Below are 27,518 nucleotides of genomic sequence, written 5' to 3'. Positions count from 1 at the left end.
TTAGACAAAAATATGAATGACAAAACTTTTTGTATTACCTATAATGTTCTTTTGCATCATCTAGAGCTAGTTGCCTGAATTCTTCATACATTTTCTTATTAAAGTGGTCTCTGAGAAAAAAGGACCAAAAACGAAAGAGTGTATTCATTTCTTGAGACTGGCCAATTCCCAACCGTTTCCTTTCTAGAGACAAGAGGGGAACATAAGATAATAGTATGAAGCAACCTGCTTAGAATGACAGTATATTTCCTCTAATTAACAATTTATACTAAAATATATTATAAAGGTAGCAACCTAGCTAATAATTTGAAAATAATTATCTGAATATTAAAATCATGTATCACATTTATCTATGAGTGTGTTAAAATTAATATTCCAACAAGGTTCAAGCTTGTGATTTATTGACCAATGAACTCTTTTTCATTTCATTACCATGTGCTTAAAAAAACCCTCAGGAGTATTGTGAGAGAAATAGAAAAGAGAGCATTAGAATATAGTGAAGAAGCAGATATGAATGAATGTTTATTCACCTAGTGCATTTCACAACGTTTTGTTGAAATGAACTTTCCAATTTTTGGAAATAATACAACACTATTTAGTTTACATTATTTACTCATACAACACTCTATGAGAAGATGAGTACTTTCTAAATATGTTAAATAAATAAATTAATACATTAAAATATGTTTTTTCTTCCAATTAAAAATGACAAATATTAGATTTTTACCATTTAGGCATCTACGGCGGTATTTATGGTACACTTGCTGAGTAAAACCATTTTCCTTCAGAAGTTCATGAGAAGGATGTTGAAATTTAGGAAGTGAATGAGGGGTACATCCGTAACTTCCTGACAGCGGAGCACCTTCTAGTGGTGATGCGTTTGAACTGCTATGTGAAATGAAACAAACAAGTCTCAGATTTTTCCCAAAAATGCCTTTTGTAATGCTATAAAAAACATAATTCAGTAGACTGTTTCAATTTCTAACATTAACAGTAGTCATTTCACAAAATATAATGTTAAATTGAACTTTCAGAATGAGCATACAACTATGACATGAGTTTATATGAAAGTTTTTTTTTTTCCATTCCATCGTGTACAGTTCTTGGAGACTGGCTGGACAAGGCCTTGTGGTTTTCTTGGCAAGGTCTTTCACAAGTGGTTTGCCATTGTCTCATCAGGGTTAAGGGCTAAGAGAAAGTGACTTGTCTAAGGTCATAGCTTTGTGTCTAAGGCAGGAGTAGAACTCATGGTCTCCCAGTTTCTAGCCTGATGTCTTACCCTCTACACCAGCATTTATCTGTGCCAAAAAATAGTAGAACATAGAAAGCCACTATCAGTAATATGGTTACATGAGAAATATTTTTCCTCTTTCCCAACATGTTTGCTTTCCACTCATAGGGTATCCTCAACTTACCACCATAATTTAGCCCCGAAATCATGACAATCATTAAACAGGTCACATGCCGAATTTTTAAACCAGTCATTAGTGAAAGTCATTAAGTAGAAACTAAGGTCATTAAGCGGATGTGGCCTTTAAATGAGTCAACTTTCTTCCATGGGTGTTTTTTTGCTGGAACCTGAAGTAAATGCTTGAAACCAGCAAAAGAAGCCAAAAATCATATTCATGTGGCCACGGGATGCTGCAAATGGATATGAGCTGGTTGCCAAGCTCCCAAAATGAGACCACGTGACCGCATCTGTCTCTCTCTCTCTCTCTGTCAGAACTTTGAAAACAGTTTATAATTTCTGACAGTCACTAAGCATTCCGTCATAAACATTCAGTGAAGACTATCTGTAATACTTTTAATATGGGAAAACTTTAGGACAAGGGTCCCCGATCCCCAGACAGTTGGGTACCAGCGAGCACACGAAGCTTCATTTGCACATAAGCAGGATCTAGACTGCATGCATGAGACCATTGACCCCTGCCTCTGCTATCACCACTGCCCCCAGTCCGTGGACCCAGAAAGGTTGCTTTAGGAGACAGGTGTAAAACTTATGGCATCACGTTGCTGTCCGATGATGTTTCGCAACCTTTTTCCCCTTCGGAGAGCTGGGGTGGGCGTGGCCTATGTATGAAGTGTCTGGCCCATGGGCCGCCAGTTTGACACCCCTGCTTTAGGACAGGCTATCAGTTGCCTGCATTCTATCACAGCACACTTCCCTAAGAAGTATGCTAACTTTTCTGAACATCCAAATCTATTGATTCTAAACATTTCAAAACATTAAGGTTTTAATTATACAATATGTAATCATACAATAAATACAATGAAAAACAATTCTAAGTAATAAACAAAGTACTTATAGCTCTGTATTTGACTGTGGGCAAGCATTTAATATATTGCTTTGTTAACTATATTTGTCAAGTAAGAAAAAAGAAAAAAGAACCAAAGCAACCTTATCTGTTTGTACACCTAATAGTGTAAACTTTCACTCTTTTAAGTACACTCCAAATGAAGGATGGAAAGGAAATTAAAAAATGTCACATCTCATTTTTACTAGTTTTATAACTGCCACAGATTCAACTGGGGAAATAACACCCAAAATCTTGAGTATATTTTTGAGTATATGTGGCTTCTAGGAAAGTCACATCTTCCATTTTTTCATATTTTGAAAGACCAAGTAATTAAATTAACTTCATCAGTGATTATAAGAACATGCACAAATTAAGACTATCAATACATAATAAATTATTTCTACCTTATGGAAGATGTTCTTGGTCTATGATCCTTGGAATCCATTACCCAGCCAACATGACTTTCTAATGGAGGGTTGGTACTATGCCGTGTTTTTCTTTTCCTTCGTGTCTGAAATAAAATATAGCATTATATTTCCCTGGTGTGACTGGAGCCACTTTTCTGAAGAATCAGAGTCTAATTAAAATCCAGTTTCATAAAATTTCACTTTACACATCATATGCATTATGAGGTCATAAAGTTGGTTATGGCTGACTACTCAACTACTAGTCTTAACCAATGCATTTCAAAAGAGATTTAACAGCTTTGACCTAGCAAGGAATACAACATGTTTCAAAAACTGCTCTCTGGAGGTAATAGCAATAATTTACTATGATCCAGAAATATATTTTAGTTTTGGTTACCCCAACATCAATAATTCTTGCTTCTTTAACCACAGGATAGAATCTTGGTGTTTTGTTAGGATCTTGCAGTCTTGGTGTACGAGGTGTTTTAGGTGTTCTGGTAGGGTGAACTCCAGGAGATTCAGGAACAGCTGTTGGCAGTGAGCGAGCCATTGTTGTTGGAGGTATTTCCTGGACACCAAACAGTTGACAAGCCAGTTCTTCAGTAACATCTAATTACAAAGACCATATGATTAATACGTATAGTATCTTTTTATTTTACTTGGTCTCAATAGCACTGTTCTATTTCACTGGGCCTATTTCTTATCTTATTTTGCATATTTCTGTTATCCTTTATGTATTCAACTTTTTTTCCTCGTGTGTAATATATATCACCAGATATTAAAGTTTAAATTAAATTAAGTTGAGATTAAATGTAAAAAGAACAAAATAGATAATGGAAATTATAAAAACCATACATTTATTACTTCACATTTATGTTCTCTAATTATGTACTACCATGAAATAATCTATGTATCTGATGAAGTGAAATGCAGCTGGTGAAAGTTTATGCCTTTTTATAAAAGTTACAATTGAAAAATATTAGAGTTCTGATTTTTTGCTACCATAGATTAACCTTTTACACTATCTCAAAATGAAATATTGTTTGGTCTAGTAGCAACAGTTTATGAAAAATTATAATTCTTTTTAACAGTTCAAAGTAATGAAAACCAAAACAAAGCTAATTGTTTTATAAGAAATTATGAAATATTCAACCAAGAACCATTCTACACATATGTTCTAAATACATATATACATAAAGCTCTTGTAATTGAATGGGATAAAAATCAATTAGCAATAGCTCAAACACCATGTTAATATTGGAGAAAAGATTAAAATTTTACCCATATTTTATCATACTGAATTGTATCTTGATAGTGTAACTTTTTTTTGTAGTATCAGACATACATACCTTTTGAAGGAAAAGGAGGATCATCCTGATTTGAATCCATTACATATTCAGGAGTAAGACTGTCAAATTCTTCTTTGCTGATGAGATGTAACTTCTTAAAATTTTCAACTTCTTGCTGAAATGTGTAAAACTTTATTATAACAAGAATAATAGCCCACAGGAAAAATGCAAAATAAACAATACATTTAATGCTAATAATTTAAAGTGTTTTCTACAAAATAAATTTAAAATATGAAATAATTATTCTACCCGGTAACGGAGAACTAAAATATTATGGTGCTCATAATGATTGTTTTCAGTTTTCTCAAATTCATATCCTATGCCCTCAATATAAAATCATTCTCATCAAGTAAATTACTCAAATTGTAGGATTAAGAGAACACTTAGACAAAGACCTGACCCTAATTATCCAAGAAAAAAGTAATAGTTCTTGTCTCCCATCTTATCCTCTGAAATAAATATATATTTGGTTAAACAATATCAATTACTGCTAATGATCTAGTAATACATCATTTACATTACTACGTGAAAAAAAAGCTTTACTGCAAATATTCAAAGCTGTGTTTTAGTTTTCCACTCAGTTTCAAGAGACAATTAATTATATGACTGAGTTTTTATTACTTTGATTTTAAAACAGCTTCCTTCCCAGTCTTTACTTATGAATAGAATATGTTAGATTCTTCAAATATATTTTCATCCACTGTGCTGAAGGGTTATGGCAATAGCAGCCATATTCATTAAATTACAGTATATTCATTGCTCAAACTCATAATTACCTTCATAGCAATACAATCATTTTCACTTTGCTCCATCCACAAATCCTGTTCATAGTAGTATAATCCATCGTTAATAACTTTGGCAAGTTCTGATGTAATTTTTGCACGTGATACATGGTTGCCAGTTCTATCGCCTCCAGGATGTTTTCTCATATATGGTGGGGTCTGTGTCACAATCAAAATCTTATTTAAATCTTGATCATCAATTTCATAATCTGAATCACTTTCTGACCATTCTGTGAATGTATTCTTCCTGCCTTCTATTTGTTCCATCTCTTCGTCAAACAAAAAATCAAGTTCTTCCTGTTCTTCAGAACATGGTGGTGGCAGTTGTTGATTTGTCAATTCTTCACGTCCAGACCCAGATTCCTGAAAATGGCATAAAATTGTTTATTATTCTTGCAAAAATAAAAATATTTACATGGAGAAATAATAGTTCAATTATCAGCAGAAATAGCAATTTAAACATTCGTGCTTAATAAAATAAAACCGAACAGAATGTACACATTAATGAATTTAACGAATTTAAATATGTCAGTACTGTGGCCAATAGATTCTACATATTATTTTCTTCTTTTTTCAAAACTGCATTAACAAATGATTGCGTTTGCGATCTTAATATGCATTTCCTTTCCAAGAAGCAAACAGTTGACAGATCTAATCCTAACTGTTGTCCAGAGAAGCAATTAAATACAATTCTTTCTACAGTCTATTCAAAGAATACCAGAAATCAGTTGAACATAAGTGGGTACATATGCATATAATTCATTATGTCATGCTGTGTTGTCAAAACGATCTTTGTTTGCTACTTTGTTTGAGACAACCATAATAAGTTAGATGTATAGACAAAATTTCATGGATATCTTCTCTGGGAATCATGTCTAAATATGACCTATTTTCCCTAGACTTGTTCTACATTTATAGGAGGGATTTAAAAAAAAAAATACAAGCATTAAAATTAACATTTTAAGCATTACCTTTGGCTTAACTAAGGAGGGACGATGTCTTTTTTTAACTTCTATCCAAGGTTCAGAATCCAAATCTGGGAGACTTGTAGATAATGCTTTGGATATTACTTCAAGATTGCTTGTTTCAATGCTTTTCTTAGTATTTAGGCTTCCTATTCTTGGAGAACTTGGTGCAGATTCTAAAATGGAAAAATATTTTCTGTGCTTGGAAAGATCAGCCCATTTTTGTTATCAATCAACCTATTGCTTAATAAAATTTATAAAATTTTTGCTCTTTCTGGTGATTATAAACAGTGTAAAAATATCTTAAAGCTTAAATAAATAAGTGATGATAGTATAGATTTAGTTTTAATTTTTTTATATACAACAAATAATGGCATCAAGGATAAAACAAAATGAATATTGAAGTTTTCTCCTACTTTATATCTCATAACAGATACAATCCAAACTGACACGCTGAATAAACTCATGCAGATTATATTGTAGCTTGGAGTATGTTTCATATAGTGTGCTATGGAAATATAAAACAACTAGCCAAATAAATCAGTACTTAGTATATGATATTTGTTCCAGCTAGCTGCAAAAGACACACGACAATCTTGAACTTTGTACCTCCATCAAACAACCAAGAATATAAACTATATTTTTTATTTTTTTAAAATTCACATTTAAAAAGTCCTGTCCATGCTGGTATTCCTCCTTACCCTATAAGGATCTCGTAAACCATTAATATCCCATCCTGGACTATGTGGACAGAGCCAAACATATGCCCTCTTCAATAGGAAGGATGGAGGTGGGAGGTATTATAGACAGAATTGTAGGCATAATTAATTAATTAATTTCAATTCTTAAAATTAATCCCACTTTTGGTGCTAGTAATACCCATATTTTGTGTCTTTTCTTCAACATGTTGCAAAAAAACACTAGTGTACCTGTTAAGACTGTGACAATTGTATATTCCTGACTTAAACCAAACATTTTGAAATACAATATGTTGCTATTAAGAACTGCAGCATTAGCTCGTTTGAAAATATTCTCTCTCAATTGTCTATTTTTCTAGCACATAAGACAAGCCACCTATTGCATTATTCTCAAGCTATACAACACATTATTTCAAAAATAGTGTATGGTCAGCAAACATCTAGCGTTCAAATATCTATAAAGCTTCCTCTTTTCACTATTAAATGATTGGAATCTAATATTTTGTAATTTTAATCTATATGAGATTTTAAACATCAGATTAAAAGGGTAGGATATAAATCATATTTTCATAAACAATAGACAAAGCAAGGCAGTACCTTGCAGTACATCAATGATCTTATCTGAAATATGAAGTTAAATAGGGTCAGGCCGTGTAATACTTGGTGAGAGACCACCAGGAAATCTGAAAACTATAGGTTAAACTTCAAAGTTGAAGAATATCCTCAAATATTGCAATGGCAAACCATTTCATTATTGTTGTCAATACAACGGATGGATGTGCCCTTATAGTCACTGGGAGCATAATTTGAGATAAGGTGTTTATCTTATAGAAACTAGACAGAACAGGGTTCAGCAATTTTTTGTCAGTCAGAAACAGGGACATTTGGGAATTATTATTTTTTTCTGCTAGCCTAGGGAGCTTTGGGAGAATGAAGTCTGGAACAGAAGTGGGAAATTCTGAAAGGCAATCCATTTCAAATTCATCCCTAATAATTCATCCCTGGCCATCACTCTGATGAACCCCTAATTCTTACAGTACTGTTTAATGTCTATGTCTATTTACCCATGTAGTGTAGTTGTGGTATTATTATTTATCATTATCTTCTTCACTCCCCCCTTTTATTGGTATTATGATGATGATGATTCTGTTGTGTTGCATGTACACTGAATGCTTCTGTATTGGAGACAAATTCTTTGTGTGTCAAATCACTCTTGGCCAAAGTTCAGTTCAGTTCAATTCAATTCAATACCCCTCTCTGAATCTTTGCCTAAGCTGCTGTTATTCTTTGATTCAACTTAATGCAAAACAGAAACTATGCAATATTACTGGGAAAACAGCTAAGAAAGAATATTTCATTTTTCATTTTATTTTATTAAATTAGAATATAAGGCAGATATTCAAAATTTTCTAATAATAATCTTTTCCGGGTGAGCTCCTGTCCTCATCCCAACTCCTGTCAATCTAGCAGTTTGAAAGCATACAAATGCAAGTAGACAAATAGATATCACTTTGTTGGGAAGGTAAACAGCACTCCGTGATGTCATGCTGGCCACATCACTGGAAATGTCTTCGGATAGCACTGGCTCAATGGCCTTGAAATAGAGATGAGGACCAATCCCTATGGTTGCCAATGACTAGCAGAGTAAAATCCACAGGGATTCCTTTACAAAGACAAGGAGACTGAAAACACTGAGACGCCATTATTAAAATGACAAGATGAGATTACTCTGTTTTGTTGAGACCTTAATGCCCAATACAATTTAGCTTTTCCTACTTGAGCTGTTGCTAAAAACCAACGGTCCATCCCAAAAGAAGAGTGCTGGGAGGAGTAAGTTTCATACATTAGAATCTAGGAATGCATCATGAAAACAGCATCTCTGCTCCTGATCCCTTCTCATTTTACTTCATTCCTTATGATATCATTAGGATTTTTTGTTATTCTTTCTGGATGAGTTTGTTTTTTATTGAAGGAGTCGTTTTTTATTATGTGTCTGATTGCTAACTACTCAGCATCTTTAAAAGTGGGTGGCATACAAACAAATGATTAAGTTTATAGTTATGCTCAGAAACTAACATGTGGAAAGAATTGCTCTAGCTGGAGCAATTCCTTTAGTCTGATCTATGAAGAAGAAATCCAGTGTTTTCTTCCTTTTTTGCTATCCTAACTCTACACAAAAGCTTATACAATAACTGGCTGTATATCACCAAATACTTAAAAAGGCCTTAAGGCAGTGGTGGGATTCAGTCAATTCGCACCACTTCGGGATAACCGGTTGTTAACTTTCTGAGCAGTTTGGCAAACTGGTTGTTGGAAGAAATCATTAGGGCAGAAAACCGGTTGCTAAATTACTTGAATCCCACCACTGCCTTAAGGGTCATCAATCAAAACTCTGTGGAGACAATGTACAATCAGAAAGCATGTTTATTTTTCTCTTAAAGTCAATGATAATTGCATAGAGGAACTTTTGAGGAAAACTGGAAATTTTGATTGTTCTGACTGATACCATGACCTCTTTTATACAGACACTGCCTCTTAAAGGCAAGAAAATATAGCTTACAAGTCTAGTTATATTTTCCATTTTCTATTTTTTCAAGAATAGAAGTAGGGAAAAAATTAATGGAAGTAAATTGAAAATTGAAGCAGTAATGGCCAATGGTAGTTTATAAATTGCCATTTGGATAAAATGGGATATCTGGGTCTTTATATATACAGAGCCTTAAAATACAATTTGAAGTAAAAACATCTTACCCGTATGTGAACCAAAAATCTGGCCTGGTATGAACTCTGGACAGTTAATAAGCTGAGAAAAGTCCGTGTGTGGAAGACTACGTGGAGAGGGACCTGGAATTGGCCATTTTTCTGGTTCTATCCTTTTCCTCATCTTCTGTTCTACTATTTCTATTTCAGTACTGTCCTTTAAGGCCTGTATTATACAAATAAACATATTAATTAACCTGCATGTAAATAAAATGCAATTATGTTTAACACTAGGACCTTAACTTTGATACATAAAGATTACAAAATACAAGTTATTTCTGTTTTGATAAATATTTACGAAGCCAACAATGATCTTTGCATGATGGTTTGTTTTGTTTTCACTTCTCAAGATGGCCTGATTTTCTAAATTTTGCAAAAATCTGTTAAACAAATTTCCATTTAGAAACAGCTAACTTTTCCCTGAACTATAAGCAATATTTGATGTATACTTTGGGAAATTCCTTTTTAAATGAAATATGTAATTGTAATCTTTGATATTATCTGTGTATATGAGTTATGACAGCTAGTCCATCTTTCTTCTTTCCAGGTTTTCTACACTAAAATAATACTTGCTAAAAACAGTTAAAATGTTTAGCTTTAGCTTAGCACAAAATATAAGTTATATGAGTAATATATGAGTTATGACAGCGATTGGGACTGAGATTGCCATCACTAAGTTATATGATTGTAAAGCATGTCACATGACTACATTGCTTAGCAATAGCAATTTAAGGCAGTCCTGGTTGCTGTCATTACCCAAGATGTTCAGGTTGTTAAATGGGAAGCCCAAACAACAACTTGGGTGCATGCATGTGAGCACGGGGAGGCCCAGAGGAGAAGTGTATGTATATGTATATGTGAGTGCAGGAAAGAAGCAATTGGGTGCACACATATAAACACAAGGAAATACATAGAAGAATGACTTAGGTGTGGTGTGAGAGCACAGGGAAGGAGGGATGGCATGGTGCATGGGAAGATCAGAATAGGGACTTAATTGAGTGACTTGTGATCTTTCCTGCTGGCTTCCCCACTGACTTTGCTTCAGGGAAGTTGGCAGACAAGGTCATCAATGGTGATCAAGTAACTGTGGAATTTTGCAATCATCATAAGTGGGACTTGGTTGCCAAATGCCTAAATTGCAATCATGTAATTGTAGGAGCACTGCAAAGGTTAGAACTTTGAGGACCAGTTGTTAAGCACCCCTTGTTCAGCACCATTACAACTTTGAATGGATGCTGAATGAGTAGTCAGTAAAAGAGTTACCTGGACAATGAAAATAATGATAGTCTATAATAAGCAATCAATATATTTTAATAGTATTCAATTTCTTTTTTTTTATTTTACTTTATATATTGGACAAGCTAGGCTTGAATTTTCTTTACTTAGGCCAGATTTTATTTTTATTTTTTTAATTTATTTTTAAATTTATATGCCATCCATCTCACTCATATAATTTTTATAAAAATATAAAGTGTAAATTCATTGTTCATTACAAAATAATTGTTTTAATCATTAATTCAATCGATCTATTTTAAATGCAAATTGAAATTACAGATAGTAGCGTCCAAATAAAAAGTTTTGTTAAAATGTTTTTTAAAGGTGAAAATGTAATATACATTTGTTACTACTTAGAAATAATGATTTACCTCTAATATTAAGTTTACATTTGTAGTGAGAGCTTGCACACGATGGAAGCTTGCAATCAAAGATATAGGCAAGAATCCTTGCTGGTCCATCTTCCTTCTCAAGAAGAAGTCTCTTTCCAGGTTTTCTACACTAAAATAATACTCGCTAAAAAACAATTAAAAATGTTTAGGTTAGCACAAATATAAGTTTGGGGAGCCCTTGTCCTCTGAAAGCTGATTAATAGGACTTTCTTCCTTTGATATGGCCTATAGCAGTGATGGCTAACCTTTCCGCCATCGCGTGCCAAAAGCGGCGGGAGCACGGTGGGGGGTCACATTCATGCGTGCCCACATCCATAATTCTATGCATCCTGCCCCCCCATGCTCCCCCCGCTTTTGGCATGTGATGGCACGGTGGGCCTGGTAGGCCCATTTTTTGCTCTCCCCAGGCTCCAGAGCCTTTCTAGGAGCCTGGGGAGGGCAAAAAACGGCCTTCCCCACCCCCCCAGAGGCCCTCCGGAGGCCGGAAACCGTGTGTTTCTTGATTTCTGGTGGGCCCAGAAGGCCCGAAAATCAGCTGGCTGACGCATGCATGTGTGCCGGAGCTGAGCTCGCGTGCCCACCGATATGGCTACATGTGCCACCTGTGGCACCCGTGCCATAGGTTCGCCATCGCAGGCCTATAGGCTAATCGATAAAACTAACTAACTAACTAGGACTTTCTTCAGTATTAGTTTTTGATATAATTGAGCATTTAGATTTTTATTCTAATTTTATTTGTATATTATTGAATTATAACTATCCATGCGTAAAATTTTTTACAATTCAAATACAATATAGTAACTAACCATCAAAACCTCTTTAGAAAATTGTCTTTTATAATAAACTGAGATCGTAGCTCTCTGCCAATTGCTATAGAAATTAGAACTTTTCAAATTTTTGCCTAATTTTGCTCAATGAAGCCTAGAGAACAAAGCACTCCAGTCTGGTCACCATTGACTGAGTGAAAAGACTGGACATGCGCAGTAAAGGTGGGCGGGACCAAGCTGTGGAGGAGATTTTGAATGGCACCCAGTCGGTTTAATGAAAGTGAAAGAAGTCCAATGAGTGGAGTGTCGGAGCATCGAGGAGGAAAATGATAATTTCATAATTACAGTGTTGTAGACATGTGAATTTGTCACACTGTAATACATAAGGTAAAACATACTAAAAAAATTTTGTAGCAAGAAGAGTGTCAGTGAAATTCAGTGAAAATGCTTAATGTGAATAAAAGAATAAACATCAATTTCCAATCAATGTTGATACTGATACATTAAAAAGCTAAGGTTTTCAAAAGCAGTTTATTTAAAGTTTGGCTTCCTCACTCCTCTGTAGCACATACATTACGCAATCTACTTACATTTGGCGTTTAATGTATTCTTTAAGCAATGTTTCATCCACAGAATACATCTGCACTCCTGTCCCATCATCATAATAATACATCATATTAGTGCTAAGATCTGGCTGAAATGGCTGATCAGTCCTTTCACTATACTGTTCTCGGTAGCCACACGAATAGTCATGGTTCACTTCAAAATTAGCAGAAGAAAAAAGTAGATTAAATAAATGTACCCTTGAAAGCTTTCATTGATTGATTCGATACGAGAAAGGAATCACAGAATATTTATAAAGGAATCACAGAATGTATCACAGATTTGGCAACTAACAACAACAATAAAATATATTATTTCTTTTTCTGTTACTAAGCATTAACAATGACATAATATCATTGTCAACATAATCAATACATACATACATATTCATCTATTCCTCTTATTCTCAGAGGGTAAGGATTAGTGGCTTAGATTCTTTTACTAGCTTCCTTAAATGTACATGACTCAATTCAGTTTCATGGCTTGGCTTATAGTAGAATAAAGTTCATATGGCTATTTAACTGGGGGGGGGGATCAAGATTTCTGAGCATAGAAAAAGTGGGACATTGAATACTTTTGTATATCAATAATCATTCCTATTTTTGTTTTATTATAATATTTAAGTCTGAATCTCTTTACAAAACAGATCAGGATAGGGGGAATCTCTGGGGGATATCATTTTATACCCAACTCTTCATTCTTAGAGAAGTTTTTCATACTATTATTAGTCTAGTATCCAATATGTTTTAATTGATTTACTGTTGATGTGTTCTTGGCTTTTATATCTCTTTCCTAAAATGAAATGTTACAAAGTCTTCTTCAGATTCTATATCAGAGTCTGGGCAAAAGTACAATGTTACAATGTTAGACATTCTGAAGGAAAAAATAGATTCTTAAGATGAGATATTAGAGTCAACTCTCTGAAATCACACTTGCAAATTTTGAATTTCCTATGATGTCCTATTAAACAACAGATTATAATTGCTTGTTATATGAGCCAGGCACTCTCTGTCTGTTCACAAATGAAAACCTAAGCCCATTTCAAATTGTTATTTATTATTAGTTTATAAAACTAATTCATATAACAGGCCATGAGTTGGCATTATGTTATAAGCAACCCATGTAACTATGGCTAGTTTTGCAATTTAGTATGTTCAATACCATTTTTTCTTAATAATTTTCTATTTCCATACTTCGAGGATTTCCTCTTCCACGTCCTCTTCCTCTTCCCCTGCCTCTCCCTCGTCCTCTGTAAAATCCTCTAACGCTGCCACCTTCACTTCTCACACTCGAAACTTCATCATGATCTTCTCGCTTTTCCCGATCCCTTCGCCAGCCTTTTGGAAACAGAAGAATAAAGTTCTGCAGTTACACAACTGAAGTTCCCATAGTCAGACATCAACGACATATGCAAGATAAACCACCAGAATTTTAAGTGACATACTAGTTCTTGCCTCATTGCGTCTGTTGTTGTGAGGCACAAGCTTGCTGGTTTCTGGCTGGGATCTTGAACTGTTCTGAGATCCTGGCCTTTCTTGGTTATCTGGCTTCATATCATCTAAATGAAGTGGTACCCATTTATGCTTATTACCTTCAAATATAAAATATAAAAGTATAATGTTAAGAATATAGATCTAATACAATCATTTCTAAAATATTAGTTGCAATTAAATTCTAATATATACACAAAGAGGAAAACAGGTAGCAATATTTTCAAAAATTCACATTTACTATACTTAAAACTATAGATAAAATTTAGTTCAGACTAACCTTTTTTCTTTTGATTGTTAATCGGACCCTCATCTTCACTAACATTTTCTCCATGAATATCTGGATTTATCTCCACATTTTCCTTTATTTTATTGGCATTTTTCTTTTCATTTTTTTCTTCTTTCTCTTTTTTTATTGGAGCTTTTTTATTCTGATTACTTACATTTTTACACTGTAACAAAATATTAAAGGATGTAAGAATTAAATTTTAAGCATATTCATATAATTGAGGCCTTTTAAAATTAATCATATATTTTTTAAAAATCCTATTTTCTTCCATCTTTACTTCTGTCTCTTATTAATCAAATAACCTTAATTCCCTTATTCATCAAATGACCTTATTTCCCTTATTTACCAAAGGTAATTTGCACAAAGTCCCAATTATTATTTCTTCAAATCTGCTTCAGGTATAAACTTTCTATGAGCAGTGTATTAATTTTCTTTGCAGATAATAGTGGGAACAAGATCCATTTTTTTCTTTACATATCATGATGGGAACAAGATCCAAAGAGACACTTGTAGGGTCTTGCATTTTTTAAACTAATAACTTCTTACCCATTCATTTTGACTTCTAAAACAGGTGCTTGATCTCTCTTGCTAGTGACCAAGGTCAGCAATAGAGACTAGCTGCAAAATGATTACAGAAAGGTCTAATTTTTTGTAATTTCTAAATGTCCTTGTTAAGCACAGTCAAAGCTTTTTCAACTATCTTCAAGCATGCCAGTTCTTCTATTTTTATTTATTTATTTTAAAAAATTATATATACCCCATCTTATAACCAACTCTGGGCGGCTCCCAATCAAAAGTAAATATGACTTTTTATTTCAAATATGCTTTTAAAATAAATACCGTATTTTCCGGCGTATAAGACGACTTTTTAACACATGTAAATCTTCTCAAAAGTCGAGGGTCATCTTATACGCCGGGTGTCGTTCTCCTGTAACCAGGCAGACGAGCCTTAAATGGCTCTGACGATCCAAGCCCTGACGATCTGCTAATCAGGCAACTCAGTTGGGATCCCCAGAGCCATGGAGAAGGAAAAAACTTTTCTCCTTTCACATAGGTCTGACGATCCAAGCCCTGACGATCTGCTAATCAGGCAACTCAGTTGGGATCGCCAGAGCCATGGAGAAGGAAAAAACTTTTCTCCTTTCACATAGGTCTGACGATCCAAGCCCTGACGATCTGCTAATCAGGCAACTCAGTTGGGATCGCCAGAGTCATGGAGAAGGAAAAAACTTTTCTCCTTTCACATGGCTCTGACGATCCAAGCCCTGACGATCTGCTAATCAGGCAACTAAGTTGGGATTGCCAGAGCCATGGAGAAGGAAAAAACTTTTCTCCTTTCACATGGCTCTGATGATCCAAGCCCTGACGATCTGCTAATCAGGCAACTCAGTTGGGATCGCCAGAGCCATGGAGAAGGAAAAAACTTTTCTCCTTTCACATAGGTCTGACGATCTAAGCCCTGACGATCTGCTAATCAGGCAACTCAGTTGGGATCGCCAGAGTCATGGAGAAGGAAAAAACTTTTCTCCTTTCACATGGCTCTGACGATCCAAGCCCTGACGATCTGCTAATCAGGCAACTCAGTTGGGATAGCCAGAGCCATGGAGAAGGAAAAAACTTTTCTCCTTTCACATGGCTCTGATGATCCAAGCCCTGACGATCTGCTAATCAGGCAACTCAGCTGGGATCGCCAGAGCCATGGAGAAGGAAAAAACTTTTCTCCTTTCACATAGGTCTGACGATCCAAGCCCTGACGATCTGCTAATCAGGCAACTCAGTTGGGATCGCCAGAGTCATGGAGAAGGAAAAAACTTTTCTCCTTTCACATGGCTCTGACGATCCAAGCCCTGACGATCTGCTAATCAGGCAACTCAGTTGGGATTGCCAGAGCCATGGAGAAGGAAAAAACTTTTCTCCTTTCACATGGCTCTGATGATCCAAGCCCTGACGATCTGCTAATCAGGCAACTCAGTTGGGATAGCCAGAGCCATGGAGAAGGAAAAAACTTTTCTCCTTTCACATAGGTCTGACGATCCAAGCCCTGATGATCTGCTAATCAGGCAACTCAGTTGGGATCGCCAGAGTCATGGAGAAGGAAAAAACTTTTCTCCTTTCACATGGCTCTGACGATCCAAGCCCTGACGATCTGCTAATCAGGCAACTCAGTTGGGATTGCCAGAGCCATGGAGAAGGAAAAAACTTTTCTCCTTTCACATGGCTCTGATGATCCAAGCCCTGACGATCTGCTAATCAGGCAACTCAGTTGGGATCGCCAGAGCCATGGAGAAGGAAAAAACTTTTCTCCTTTCACATAGGTCTGACGATCCAAGCCCTGACGATCTGCTAATCAGGCAACTCAGTTGGGATCGCCAGAGTCATGGAGAAGGAAAAAACTTTTCTTCTTTCACATGGCTCTGACGATCCAAGCCCTGACGATCTGCTAATCAGGCAACTCAGTTGGGATTGCCAGAGCCATGGAGAAGGAAAAAACTTTTCTCCTTTCACATGGCTCTGATGATCCAAGCCCTGACGATCTGCTAATCAGGCAACTCAGCTGGGATCGCCAGAGCCATGGAGAAGGAAAAAAGTTTTCCCCCTCCAGCTTGCTTACCTTAGCTGCTTGTCTTGCTTCACTTGCCTTGCTTCGCTTGCCTGAATCCATTCCATCAGCAAACAACTCCCTGCCTGCAATCAAGCAGGCAGGGAGTTGTGGACTTCAACTCCCAGAATTCCTCAGCCAGCAAAACAAAGCTGGCTGAGGAATTCTGGGAGTTGAAGTCTACAAGTCTTAAAGTTGCCAAGGTTGGAGACCCCTGTTCTATTGGGTAAGTTTTTTTCCCCTTTGGGATCTTTTAAAAAAATAGTTAATTGGGGTTTTTTTTAGTTGTTCTTTTTTAGACCTAGCCATTTAAAGTTTAGGAAGCTTTCATATAAAAATAAAAATAAAATAAAATAAAATAATATTTGTGCAGCTTTCTGAGATTTAGTATGATTTTGTAGTGTTTCACTCTAACTACACAAACACACAAAATCTCACAAAGCTGTATGTGGAATTTCATGTGTGTAAAGTGTGAAAGTTGGGTTTTTGGGCTTTTTGGGCTGTGTGAGGTTCCTGCTTGTTTCAAGGGCCATTTTGGGTCTAGCACAGCTGCTTTTACATTGTGGGTGAGCCTGTTGTGTTGTGTTGTGTTGTGTTGTGTGTGTGTAAAGTGTGAAAGTTGTTTTTTTGGGCTTTTTGTGGCTGTGTGAGGTTTCTGCTTGTTTCAGGGGCCATTTTGGGTCTAGCACAGCTGCTTTTACATTGTGGGTGAGCCAGTTGATGTTTTTTAATTTTTATTTGGTGTGCGTTGGAAGAGGGGTAGTCTTATACGGCGAGTATAGCCCAAACCCTATATTTTAACAGGAAAATTCGGGGGTCATCTTATGTGCCAAGTCGTCTTATACGCCGGAAAATACGGTACATCATATGGCTAATGACAACAAACTTTACTATAGAGGGGGGAAAAGCTATCAGTGTGTAAGTATTACTGTTGCTATTTAAGATTTTAAAAAATAAATAGTACAGTTTTCCACAAAGTGAAAGAACCAAAGGTTCTGTGATTAACTAAAGAAATAAAACTATGAATATTCTAGACAGGAAAGACCACCAGTAGAATGTTATGAGCAGCAAAAAGTATATATTCACACTCTCTTCTAGAGAAGTGTAGAACAAACAACTCCTTCTACAATAACATAGAAAACTAAAGCTGTGGTGAATTTCCCCCCAAAAAATGAACTTACCTCAGAGCTTGCAATTTCACTTGGTGTTGGCCAATTTGTTGCATCATTGAAATAATCTGCCTGCAGCAATAAAAAAACAACTTAATGTTCATTCAATATTTATTCAAAAACAAGCAGGAAAATATTCATAATTGTCAATGTACTCATATATAGCAACTAGGTTACAGATAATATTATTAATAACTGTCTTCACTATTACAGCAGGATGACAAGATGTACAGAGCGAATACAGGTACTACTCACCCTAACAACCACAATTGGGACTGGCAACTCCATTGCTAAATGGTGAGTCACTAAATGAGACATTACAGTCCATGACGGATTTACAACCTCATTCTGCCACAATGGTTAAGCAAATCACCCATGGTCATTAATTGAGACATCAAATTACCAAAATTTGTGATTTTACTGCTGGCTTCTCATTGACTTTACTTCATGGAAGCCACCTATGAAGCATGCAAATGAGAATCACATGACTGCAGGGCTCTGTAATAGTCATAAACATCCCAGGGTTGCTAACCCCCCCCCCCGAGATTTTGACACTGTGACTGCAGAAATGCTGCAATAGTCCTAAGTATAATGGTAGCCTTACTGTATAAGTTTATATATCTTTAAAAACATGTATATCCGGAAAGTGGTGAAGACCTGGCTCTTCCGGCAGGCCTGGGGCCGTTGATCTCGCTATGGTGATCCTGCGAGACCTGGCCACGAATTGGAGCGTATGGGTTTTATTGTTTTCTTTTTAAACTTTTGTATGGGATATTGTTCGCATTGTTTTATTCTTTGTTGTTAGCCGCCCAGAGTCCCTCGGAAGTTGGGTGGCATAAAAATGCGACTAATAAATAAATATCTAAGAAGGAAAAGAGACAATACGGAATTTAAGAACAGAATAGTAGCAATACTTAAAACCTGAAACAGCTTTTGAAAAAGGTATGAATTCACGTATTTTCTACATAGATTTTGGGGGTGGGCAGAATTGAATTAATTTTTTTGAATTTATCAGTACTGCCATAGTAATTTGGAAAACAATGCCATGGTAGATGTGACAGTCAAGTCCCTTAAAAACATATGCAATTGTGAATCACAAAAAATTATACTAAGTAATTACAGCATTTTTATTACTTGACAAGAAAAAAGCCTATTAAATCAGAATCAAATACCCTGAAACCAAGTGTAGCCATTCTGAATGGTGTCATTTTGAGTTTTCTGACTGTTCTGAATATAGCTGATGAGGCATTTGTTTTCTATTTTATTTGGTTATCTTTTTTTTCAAAATGTTTTCTATATTAAATAATGCAGCATTAGTGACCAGACACAACCTTGTTATTAATTTAGACTGGAAGGAATAAATGATAATGAAGCATTGTGATTGAACAGCATTTAAACACACCAGAGAAGAAAAAACAGTTTATCACCTGCTAGTCTGCCTAAAAAATTACTGGGTTTATTCTTCTTGTTTTTCATTTGTTGCAACAAATATGTGTTAAGGAGGGAAAAAAAGATTTGAAACATTGAATACACACAGCTTCAGATGAAGGCAGTTTACCTAGGTAAACTATCAGGAATAAGAACATTTCTTTCTTATTTAAAATAGCCCAGAGGTGATTTATGTATATGTCTTGGACAGTTGTAATTTAATCATAATCATAAAATGGGAAGCTATGATTACATTTTGAAGTAGTAAATAAAATAAATTATGAGTACATTTTTCAAAGCAGAGAGGAAAGAGCTTTAAAGGATTAGGATGTCCTCCTCTTTCAGCAGTAGAGATACTAATAGGTTCAGAACTCTGGAAGCCTTCAGTCAGAAAAAGTCAAACCCACTAACTCCATCAGCACCAAAGTTTACTGTCACCAGAAAAGTGTAGTTATAAAGAATACTTTCTCACGAGGAATTGACATGGAATATGGAAAGGAAGCACATCTTTTAGGAAAAGAAAAGAAATGAGAACATTTTAAAATTCTAACACAGAAATCAGAATTCACAAGAATAATCTGAATATGAATGTGAAGACGGAGAGCCATACCTGCATTAAAAAAACAGATAAAGTCAAAAATGCTACTGTTTGCTGCAAAAAATATTTCTAAAATTGCTGAGATTTGTTTTAATCATTTATTGATTGGTATTTTTAGAAAAGTATTACATCCAGGAGTTAGTTTGATTAGGAGTGTGTTTAAACAAAACAGAGACTTGTTGGAATAATCTTTGCATAGTTAGATATATTCAGAAAATATGGTACAGGCAGTTAAATTGAAGAAGTTATTCATTACATTAAGTGCTTCTTTAAAAGTTTGAGAATGTTTGTTCAAATTATTTTCTTGAAATTGGCTCAAACTACATTTGTATAATTGTTGCCTTGGTAGTGACGCTTTCTCCTGCCCTTTAAGAAAATTATCTGTCTTGCTATAGTCTTTCTTTTGAACCCCTGAGGTACAAGGGCATTAGTAGAGAACAAGCATACAACAAATCTCAACAAACCAGCCCAAAGGAATTTATACTTTGATTTTAAGTGAACTTTAAAGATTCTGCAGAATACAATAGGCTTTGTATTTAATTTATATTCTAATGCTTAGCTATAATAAAAATACTCACTAATACTAGCCATTTTCCTAAGCGTTAAACTTGTGTTATACCCTTAAGCCATTTTACATTAGTTTGTAATTAAAAACAGTCAACCAAGTATTTAGGATAGTTATATACATTTTATAATCAAAGTCAGAATATAAATATACACACAACTGAATTTTTAATAATAGAATATTGAACTTAAATTGTATCGATACATGCCTTACTGGGTTTCTTTATCTTCAACTTTCCTGCTTTTATGACTTTAGTAGAACACTGCAGTTCTAAAATAAAGGAAAAATAGTTAAAGCTTGATTTAAACTGATTCAGCTGAATAGTACTATATATTTAGCAGGTACATGTATAGCATCAACTTATCTGTACATAATTTATTTGTGAAATAGTTTACCAATGTATTTCAAGATTAATGGTTTCTTAGAAAATCTGAAATACAATACTTATAAATACTTAACAATAGTTTTATAAATTATTTACCCATATCAGCATGCATTTTATTAAACTTTAAACATAAAGCTGCAAGCTTATATATCTGTTTCCCCATCATGTCCCTATATTAAGTGAACATTTCAACATCCAACATACTAAGCAGGCATCAAATTGAGGAAGACTGTTCTACATACTTAACTAATAATACATGCACCAACCAAGATTTGTGTCTACATAAAGACACATAGGTCTGCATTGCAAAACAGGTAATTATCATCTCAGTCTTTGAATTGAATTATGAAAGTATTTCAAAAGGGAACAAACAAATATATTACAAAGTATAACTATCCAGCAATCTTATTTAATAAAAGCACTAAAATGAGGCTGTTGGGAACAATAGGTAAAACTAATGGATAATCTCCAGAGAAATGCATAGATAGAATGTAATTATCATTTATTTCTTTGTCTCATTTATTGTTTAGCAATCACTTTACATTCAAAAGAGAAAGAGAGAGAGAGGCAGACACACAAAAAAGATCACTGCTCACTACAGTCTCATTCAAATAAAGTTATTTAACAACTATGCCAGCAATATTCTCACTCTGGCATGTGTTACTGTCAGGCATACATAATTTAGTCATAAATAAGGACATTGGTCTTTATTACTGACATATTTGTGAATGGTCACTAACTGAGGTAGTTGCTAAATGAGGAGTGCTTCTCAAAGTCATGTTCTAAAGATGAAAGTTTCTGCACATCATGATATAAAGAAAATGGGGAGGGACCCTAAAAAACCATAGAAGAGCTTGTTCCTCCCACTGCCATTCAGTGCCACTACAACTACCAGTATCAGGGCTCTCACTAACAGTTTCAGATGTCTTGGAAGCATTTGAAGGAGGAGGAACTGAGAAAATAAAAAAAAAATTCTCATTTTTATTTTTTTTTAAATCTCTGTTTCATATGTTAATAAATAATATTGAAAATACAATTGCAAGTATAGTTATAAATGTATTTTTTCAAATGATACTAGGAAACATTCATTTTTTTTTGTTATTGATCAAAAAACTTTTGAAACAAAATAAAAATTTTCCTATCTAAATTTCCTATCTAAATTACTTTCACTAGTAAGTAAGTAAATAAGTAAGTAATTAAGTAAGTACTCACTTACCTGAGTAAGTTAATGGTGAGAAGAGAAAAGGAATCAAAGCCAGCAAAGATAAAAACCTCAAAAAGAATCTTTACAAAGAGTTTGAGACAGCTGTTAGAAGAGACATGCCAACCTTCAATCTGACACTGACTGACAGATAATAAATAACTCAAAGGAGATCTAACGAAATTGGAAATAATGTATAGTAGAGATGCCAACATTCAGAATATCTTAAAAGATATTCCTTAATTACAAGAACCCCTAATACTAGAAGATAAAATTAGATCAGCATTCTGGTCATTAAGGAACAGGAAGCTACAGGAACTGACAGAATATCCAATGAATTATGGCAAGCAATAAAAGAAGAATCCGTAAAGTTCTAAATAAGCTATACAGTATTAGCAAGTCTGTAAAATGACACATAAGCTATACAGTATTAGCAAGTCTGTAGAAAGTCTGTAGAATGGTCAACAAATTGGAAGAGGTCAATTGACATTCCAATCCCCCACACCCATAGATAGAAACTTAACATAGTGTGCAAACTATCTTACTGTATCCTTAATACCACATGCTAGTAAAATACATAGAAAGTGATATTAAAGATCATCCACAATGTTGATTAGAAACTTAACATGGAAAAAAGATACCAGATGTTCAAACTTTAGAAAAGGCAGAAGAATATAAGACATTATTGCAGATGGGAATATGGAAAGAATATCATGAAACAGAGGGGCTCCAGGTTGCCAAAGGAGTGCAACAAGGCTGTATACTCCAGTGGTGAAATGTAAACTTTGTTACTACCGGTTCTGTGGGCGTGGCTTGGTGGTGGTGGGGTAATGTGACTGGGTAGGCATAGCCAATTTTTTTTTATTTTTTTTTTACTTTTAAAAGCATTTTTTTCTACAACCTTTTCAGCTGAAGAGGTTGCAGAAAAAAAAAGCTTTTAAAAGTAAAAAAAAAAAGCCTCTGATGATCGCGCTGCTCAGCTGGGCATGGGGGGGGTGCGTAGGGATTTTTGCTACCGGTTCTCTGAACCACCTGCTGCCATTGCTACCGGATCAGGTGGTCCGGTCCGAACTGGGAGCAATTCACCTGTGGTATACACCTTTGTTTATTCAACCTATGCGCCAAATGGCTATTAAGGGAAGCTGGATTGGAAGAAAATAAGTGTGATTTTAAAATCGAAGGGAGAAACTTCAGTGACATGAATAATGCTGATGATACTACTGTGATAGCTGAAAATGCAAAAGATATTCAAGCTCTAAGTAACAAAAGACAAAGAGCACAGTGAAAAAATGGACTAAAATAAAATATAAAGAAAACCATATTAATGATATCAGGCAATAGAATATCAGATTCTAAGCAATAGTCTTAGAAATGACAATGAAGGTAACAAAATAGTGGATAACATATGTCTTTTATTTAGAGTGATTTTACTTATCACTTATACCGTGTTTCCTCAAAAATAAGACCAGGTCTTTTTTTTTTTTTTTTTATTAACCAAAAGACCCATTAGGTCTTATTTCTGGGGATGTCTTATTTTGCAGGCACCTGCCCACTTCCTCCCACTATTTACTTGCCCACAGCTTTAATGCCACAGGGCTTCCCAGGCAGACACATTTTTCATCTGGATGGAGAAATGACGAAGACTCGAAGCTTTGTCTACTTGCAAATGGGATGCTTTGAAACAGAGCTATCAGCATTGGGATCGGCCACATTTCTTCCCTCCCCCCCCCCCCCCGTGCCTCTGCCTTTGCCTGGCTCTACCGTGCACTTTTCACCCAGAGGGAGATGAAGCTTTGTTGGCTTACAAATGGGACGCTTTGAAACCAAGCTAATCTCTCCATTTCAAAGTATCCCATTTGCAAGCAGACGAAGCTTAGAGTCTCCATCATTTCTCCGTCCTGGTCAAAAGTGTTTGGGTGCCTATTAGGTGCTTGAGAATGGAGCGATTTGCTCCATCCAAAGCAAATGATTATTTGAGTAGCACAGACATAACAAACATAACAGGGGAAGATACAGACTTATAAGGATGTAGTAAAAGATCTTACAGTAATTTCAATGCCATCAAGACATAGGTCACATTAAATACATGCTAGTACACTAAAAGAAGAGGTGATTGAAGAGCTGTTAGGATCTTTGATATTTTCTCTGAGGACTCCTAGAATAGTAGAGATACCGATACCAGAAAACTGAAGAACGATAAATATAGTCCATCTCTGAAAGAAGGGGAAAAAAGAGGATCCCAATAATTATAGTGAGCCTAATGTCAATTCCTGGAAATATGTCAGAATAGGTAATAGAGCAAGCCACTTATAAGCATCTCAAAGACAATATTGCTACCAAAAACATGGCACTGTCAAAAATAGATAATGTGAGACAAAACTCTTCTGACGGGTTAAGTGTTCCATAAATAAGAGGAATGCTGTGGATATACATTACATTGATTTCATAAAGTTTTGGACCTTCTCACCTAACCTATTAGGTAATTTGAGCAAAACTTCAGAAAGATAGATTCACAATTGCACATAAAGTCAGCATCAACTTGGATAGCAGCCACCAGTGGGAGCCCACAGGAGTCTTGTTAGATTCTTAGTCTTATTTTATTAATGACCTGGATAACAGGATTGGTGACCTGCTCATCAAATTTGTGGATATTACATTGAGACATTTGGACAATAGCCAGGATGATAGAATGAGTTATAATTTAACTTGACAGATTGGAAGACTAGGTTGAGAAGAATACAATGTTTTTCAATAGGGAAAAATGTAAAGTATTACATTTGGGGAGAGAAAACATAGAACCACAAAAAAATAAAGGATTCATGGCTTGGAAGTAAAAAACCATATCAGCAAAAAAAATTGGGTGCAGTCATTCACAGGAAGCTGAACATGAATTAGCAGAGTGAAACAAACACTAGGAAATATAATGCAATTCTGGACGGTAATAATACTGTATTAAAGATACATGAAATCTTATTTCCCTTTACTCTGCATCAGCAAGACCACACTTGGGGTACTGAATACCTCATTTCCAGAATGATATTGTCAGGTCAGAATAGACTCAGAAGAAGGTGATGAAGATGATACAGATTTGAGAATATGCTCTATAAAGAGACAGAAGGAAGTTGGGATATTCAATGTAAAGGAAAAAACGAAAGGAAGACATGTCAGTAGTAAGGGAAATAAAAAGGTGTCGTAGGGAAAATGATCAGATGCTACTTTACATGGGCATACTTTATATAAACTGGATCTACTTAGATTTTATTTAAATGTCAAGAAAAATTTCCTAACTCTTAGATCTTCACAACAGTAGAGACTGTGAGCTTTCTGTCTCTGGAAAACCACCTCTGGAGCATGGTTTAATTGATTTTTTTCTGTGCAGTGCAGAAGTTGAACTAAATTCCTAATGGTTCTTCCAGAATTCTAGGTTTCCATAAAAATGTGTAGCTTCATAATACAAGGAAGGAATTAGAAACATTCTACTGTTAATACCAAATAAATCAAGAAACATATACCACCCCAAAATGAAATACAGGTAGTCCTCAATTTATTCCACAATTTTTTTTTATTTATTTTTATTTAAAAAGTTTTAACAGTCATTACAACAATTTTCCCCCCTCCCACCCCCCCAACACTCACCCCCCCGTACTTCCCAGAGCAAAAACAGGGTATAGCATAACAAACATAAACTAAAATAAGCTAACTTTCTGTGGTTTCCAAACTCCCCCTTGCTCTTTAACTCCCCTTTCAACTAACTAAACATATTCAAAAAGGAAATATAGATTTCATTCATAAGCTATTTGAAACTTTTTAGTCTGATATTTGTTTTGAATATAGTCAATCCATCTTCTCCATTTCAATATATATCTTTCATTTGAATGGTCCTTCAAATACGCTGAAATTTTAGCCATCTCTGCTAAATTCACTACTTTTGGTGTCCATTCTTCAATAGTAGGCAAGTCTTCCTTCTTCCAGTACTGTGCCACCAAGAGTCTGGCTGCTGTTATTAAATTTAAAATCAACTTAGTCTCTATAATAGTACAATCTGTAATTATGCCTAACAAAAAAAAACTGTGGAGTAAATTTTATCTTCTTTTTGAGAATATTTTGAATAATCCACCATATTTTTTATCTAAAATGCCTTAATTTTTCTACATGTCCACCATATATGATAATATGTGGCATCATCACATTCACATCTCCAACACTTAGGTTGCACACTTGGATACATACAGGCTAGCTTTTTAGGATCCAGATGCCATCTATAAAACATTTTATAAAAATTCTCTCTTAAGTTTTGGGCTTGCGTGAACTTCACATTTCTAACCCATATTTTTTCCCATGTTTCCATCATTATTGGTTCTTCAATATTTTGTGCCCACTTTATCATACAGTCCTTAACTAACTCCGTTTCTGAATCTATTTCTAGCAACGAATTATACAACCTTTTTATATGCATTTGACTTTGATCTCTAATCTGTTTTACCAAGTTCTCCTCATTTTGCAGAAAACCAATTTTCTGATCTTGTCTCCATCTAGCTTGCAACTGTACATGTTGAAACCATGTTCAAATTGTCCTTTCTTCTCTTAGTTGATTCAAAGATTTTAATTGTAGTATACCTCTTTCCTTGTTAAGCTCTTTACATGTAATCACATCCTGCCTTTGCTCTACACTTATATTCTCTATCGCGTGTCTGAGTATTGCCCATAATGGTAACTTCTCGTTTAGTTTATACTTGTACTTTTTCCAGACACGCAATAGAGCATTCCTTAATATATGACTTTTAAAAGTCTTGTCCACTTTCTTATCATATAATAAGCATGCCACCCATAAACCAAATCATATCCCTCAATATTCAAAATTCTTTCTTCTGTTAAATGCATCCAATCACTCATTGCTGATAGAACAGCTGCCTCATAATAAAGTCTTAAATTAGGCATTTTGAGACCTCCTCTTTCACGTGCATCCTGCATTATTTGTTTTATTCTCGGTCTCTTCCCTGCCCAAACAAATTATTAATACCCTTCTGCCATATCTTCAAATTCTCATCTTTTTTAAGTATTGGTATCATTTGAAAAAGAAACAAAAACTTACGCAAAACATTCATTTTTACTGCTGCTATTCTTCCTAGCAAGGATAATTGTAATTTTTTTCCAGCTTTTCATCTCTCTCTGTATTTTTTGCCACAATGGATCATAATTATACTTAAATAATTTCGCATTTGATGTCATAATATAAACTCCTAAATACTTAACTTTTTTTACAATTTCAAATCCTGTTAGTCTTTCTAATTCTTCTTTTTGATTTGTAGTCATATTTTTAGTTATTATCTTCGTTTTCCCTGCATTTATTTTAAATCCAGATACTTGTCCATATTGATTAATTATATCCATTAGACCTACAACAGACTGTAATGGTTGGGTTAAGGTAACAACCAAGTCGTCTGCGAATGCTCGTAATCTATAGTCATACTGCCTAATCTTAATTCCACTTATTTTGTG

At 34.9% G+C, this 27,518-nt stretch overlaps 1 protein-coding gene across 5 annotated transcripts in view; it reads right to left on the bottom strand.

The window, feature by feature from the left end:
• The window catches only part of LARP1B (La ribonucleoprotein 1B), a 60,646-nt gene that overhangs the window by 25,369 nt on the left and 7,759 nt on the right, over positions 1-27,518 (bottom strand). For 3 of the 5 annotated variants that reach the window (XM_070948997.1, XM_070948995.1, XM_070948992.1), the window contains exons 2-16: positions 20,638-20,703; positions 17,855-17,910; positions 14,066-14,237; positions 13,740-13,886; positions 13,489-13,632; positions 12,283-12,451; positions 10,905-11,049; positions 9,250-9,424; positions 5,807-5,976; positions 4,830-5,198; positions 4,054-4,168; positions 3,102-3,313; positions 2,702-2,808; positions 728-888; positions 39-183 (exon numbers count right to left, since the gene is read on the bottom strand). In XM_070948997.1, coding sequence (XP_070805098.1) covers positions 39-183; positions 728-888; positions 2,702-2,808; positions 3,102-3,313; positions 4,054-4,168; positions 4,830-5,198; positions 5,807-5,976; positions 9,250-9,424; positions 10,905-11,049; positions 12,283-12,451; positions 13,489-13,632; positions 13,740-13,886; positions 14,066-14,237; positions 17,855-17,910; positions 20,638-20,703 — 2,353 coding nt within the window. Of the gene's footprint in view, positions 1-38; positions 184-727; positions 889-2,701; positions 2,809-3,101; positions 3,314-4,053; positions 4,169-4,829; positions 5,199-5,806; positions 5,977-9,249; positions 9,425-10,904; positions 11,050-12,282; positions 12,452-13,488; positions 13,633-13,739; positions 13,890-14,065; positions 14,238-17,854; positions 17,911-20,637; positions 20,704-27,518 lie in introns of those variants that run through there. The other 2 variants (XM_070948994.1, XM_070948996.1) reach the window with 2 other exon arrangements.

The sequence above is a fragment of the Pituophis catenifer genome, unplaced genomic scaffold, assembly GCF_029215685.1.
Source record: "Pituophis catenifer annectens isolate HBS135680 unplaced genomic scaffold, rPitCat1.0.hap2 SCAF_8, whole genome shotgun sequence".
Lineage (NCBI taxonomy): Eukaryota > Metazoa > Chordata > Lepidosauria > Squamata > Colubridae > Pituophis > Pituophis catenifer.
The sequence above is the reverse complement of the archived record's forward strand: the minus strand, read 5'-3'. Positions and strand labels throughout refer to the sequence as shown.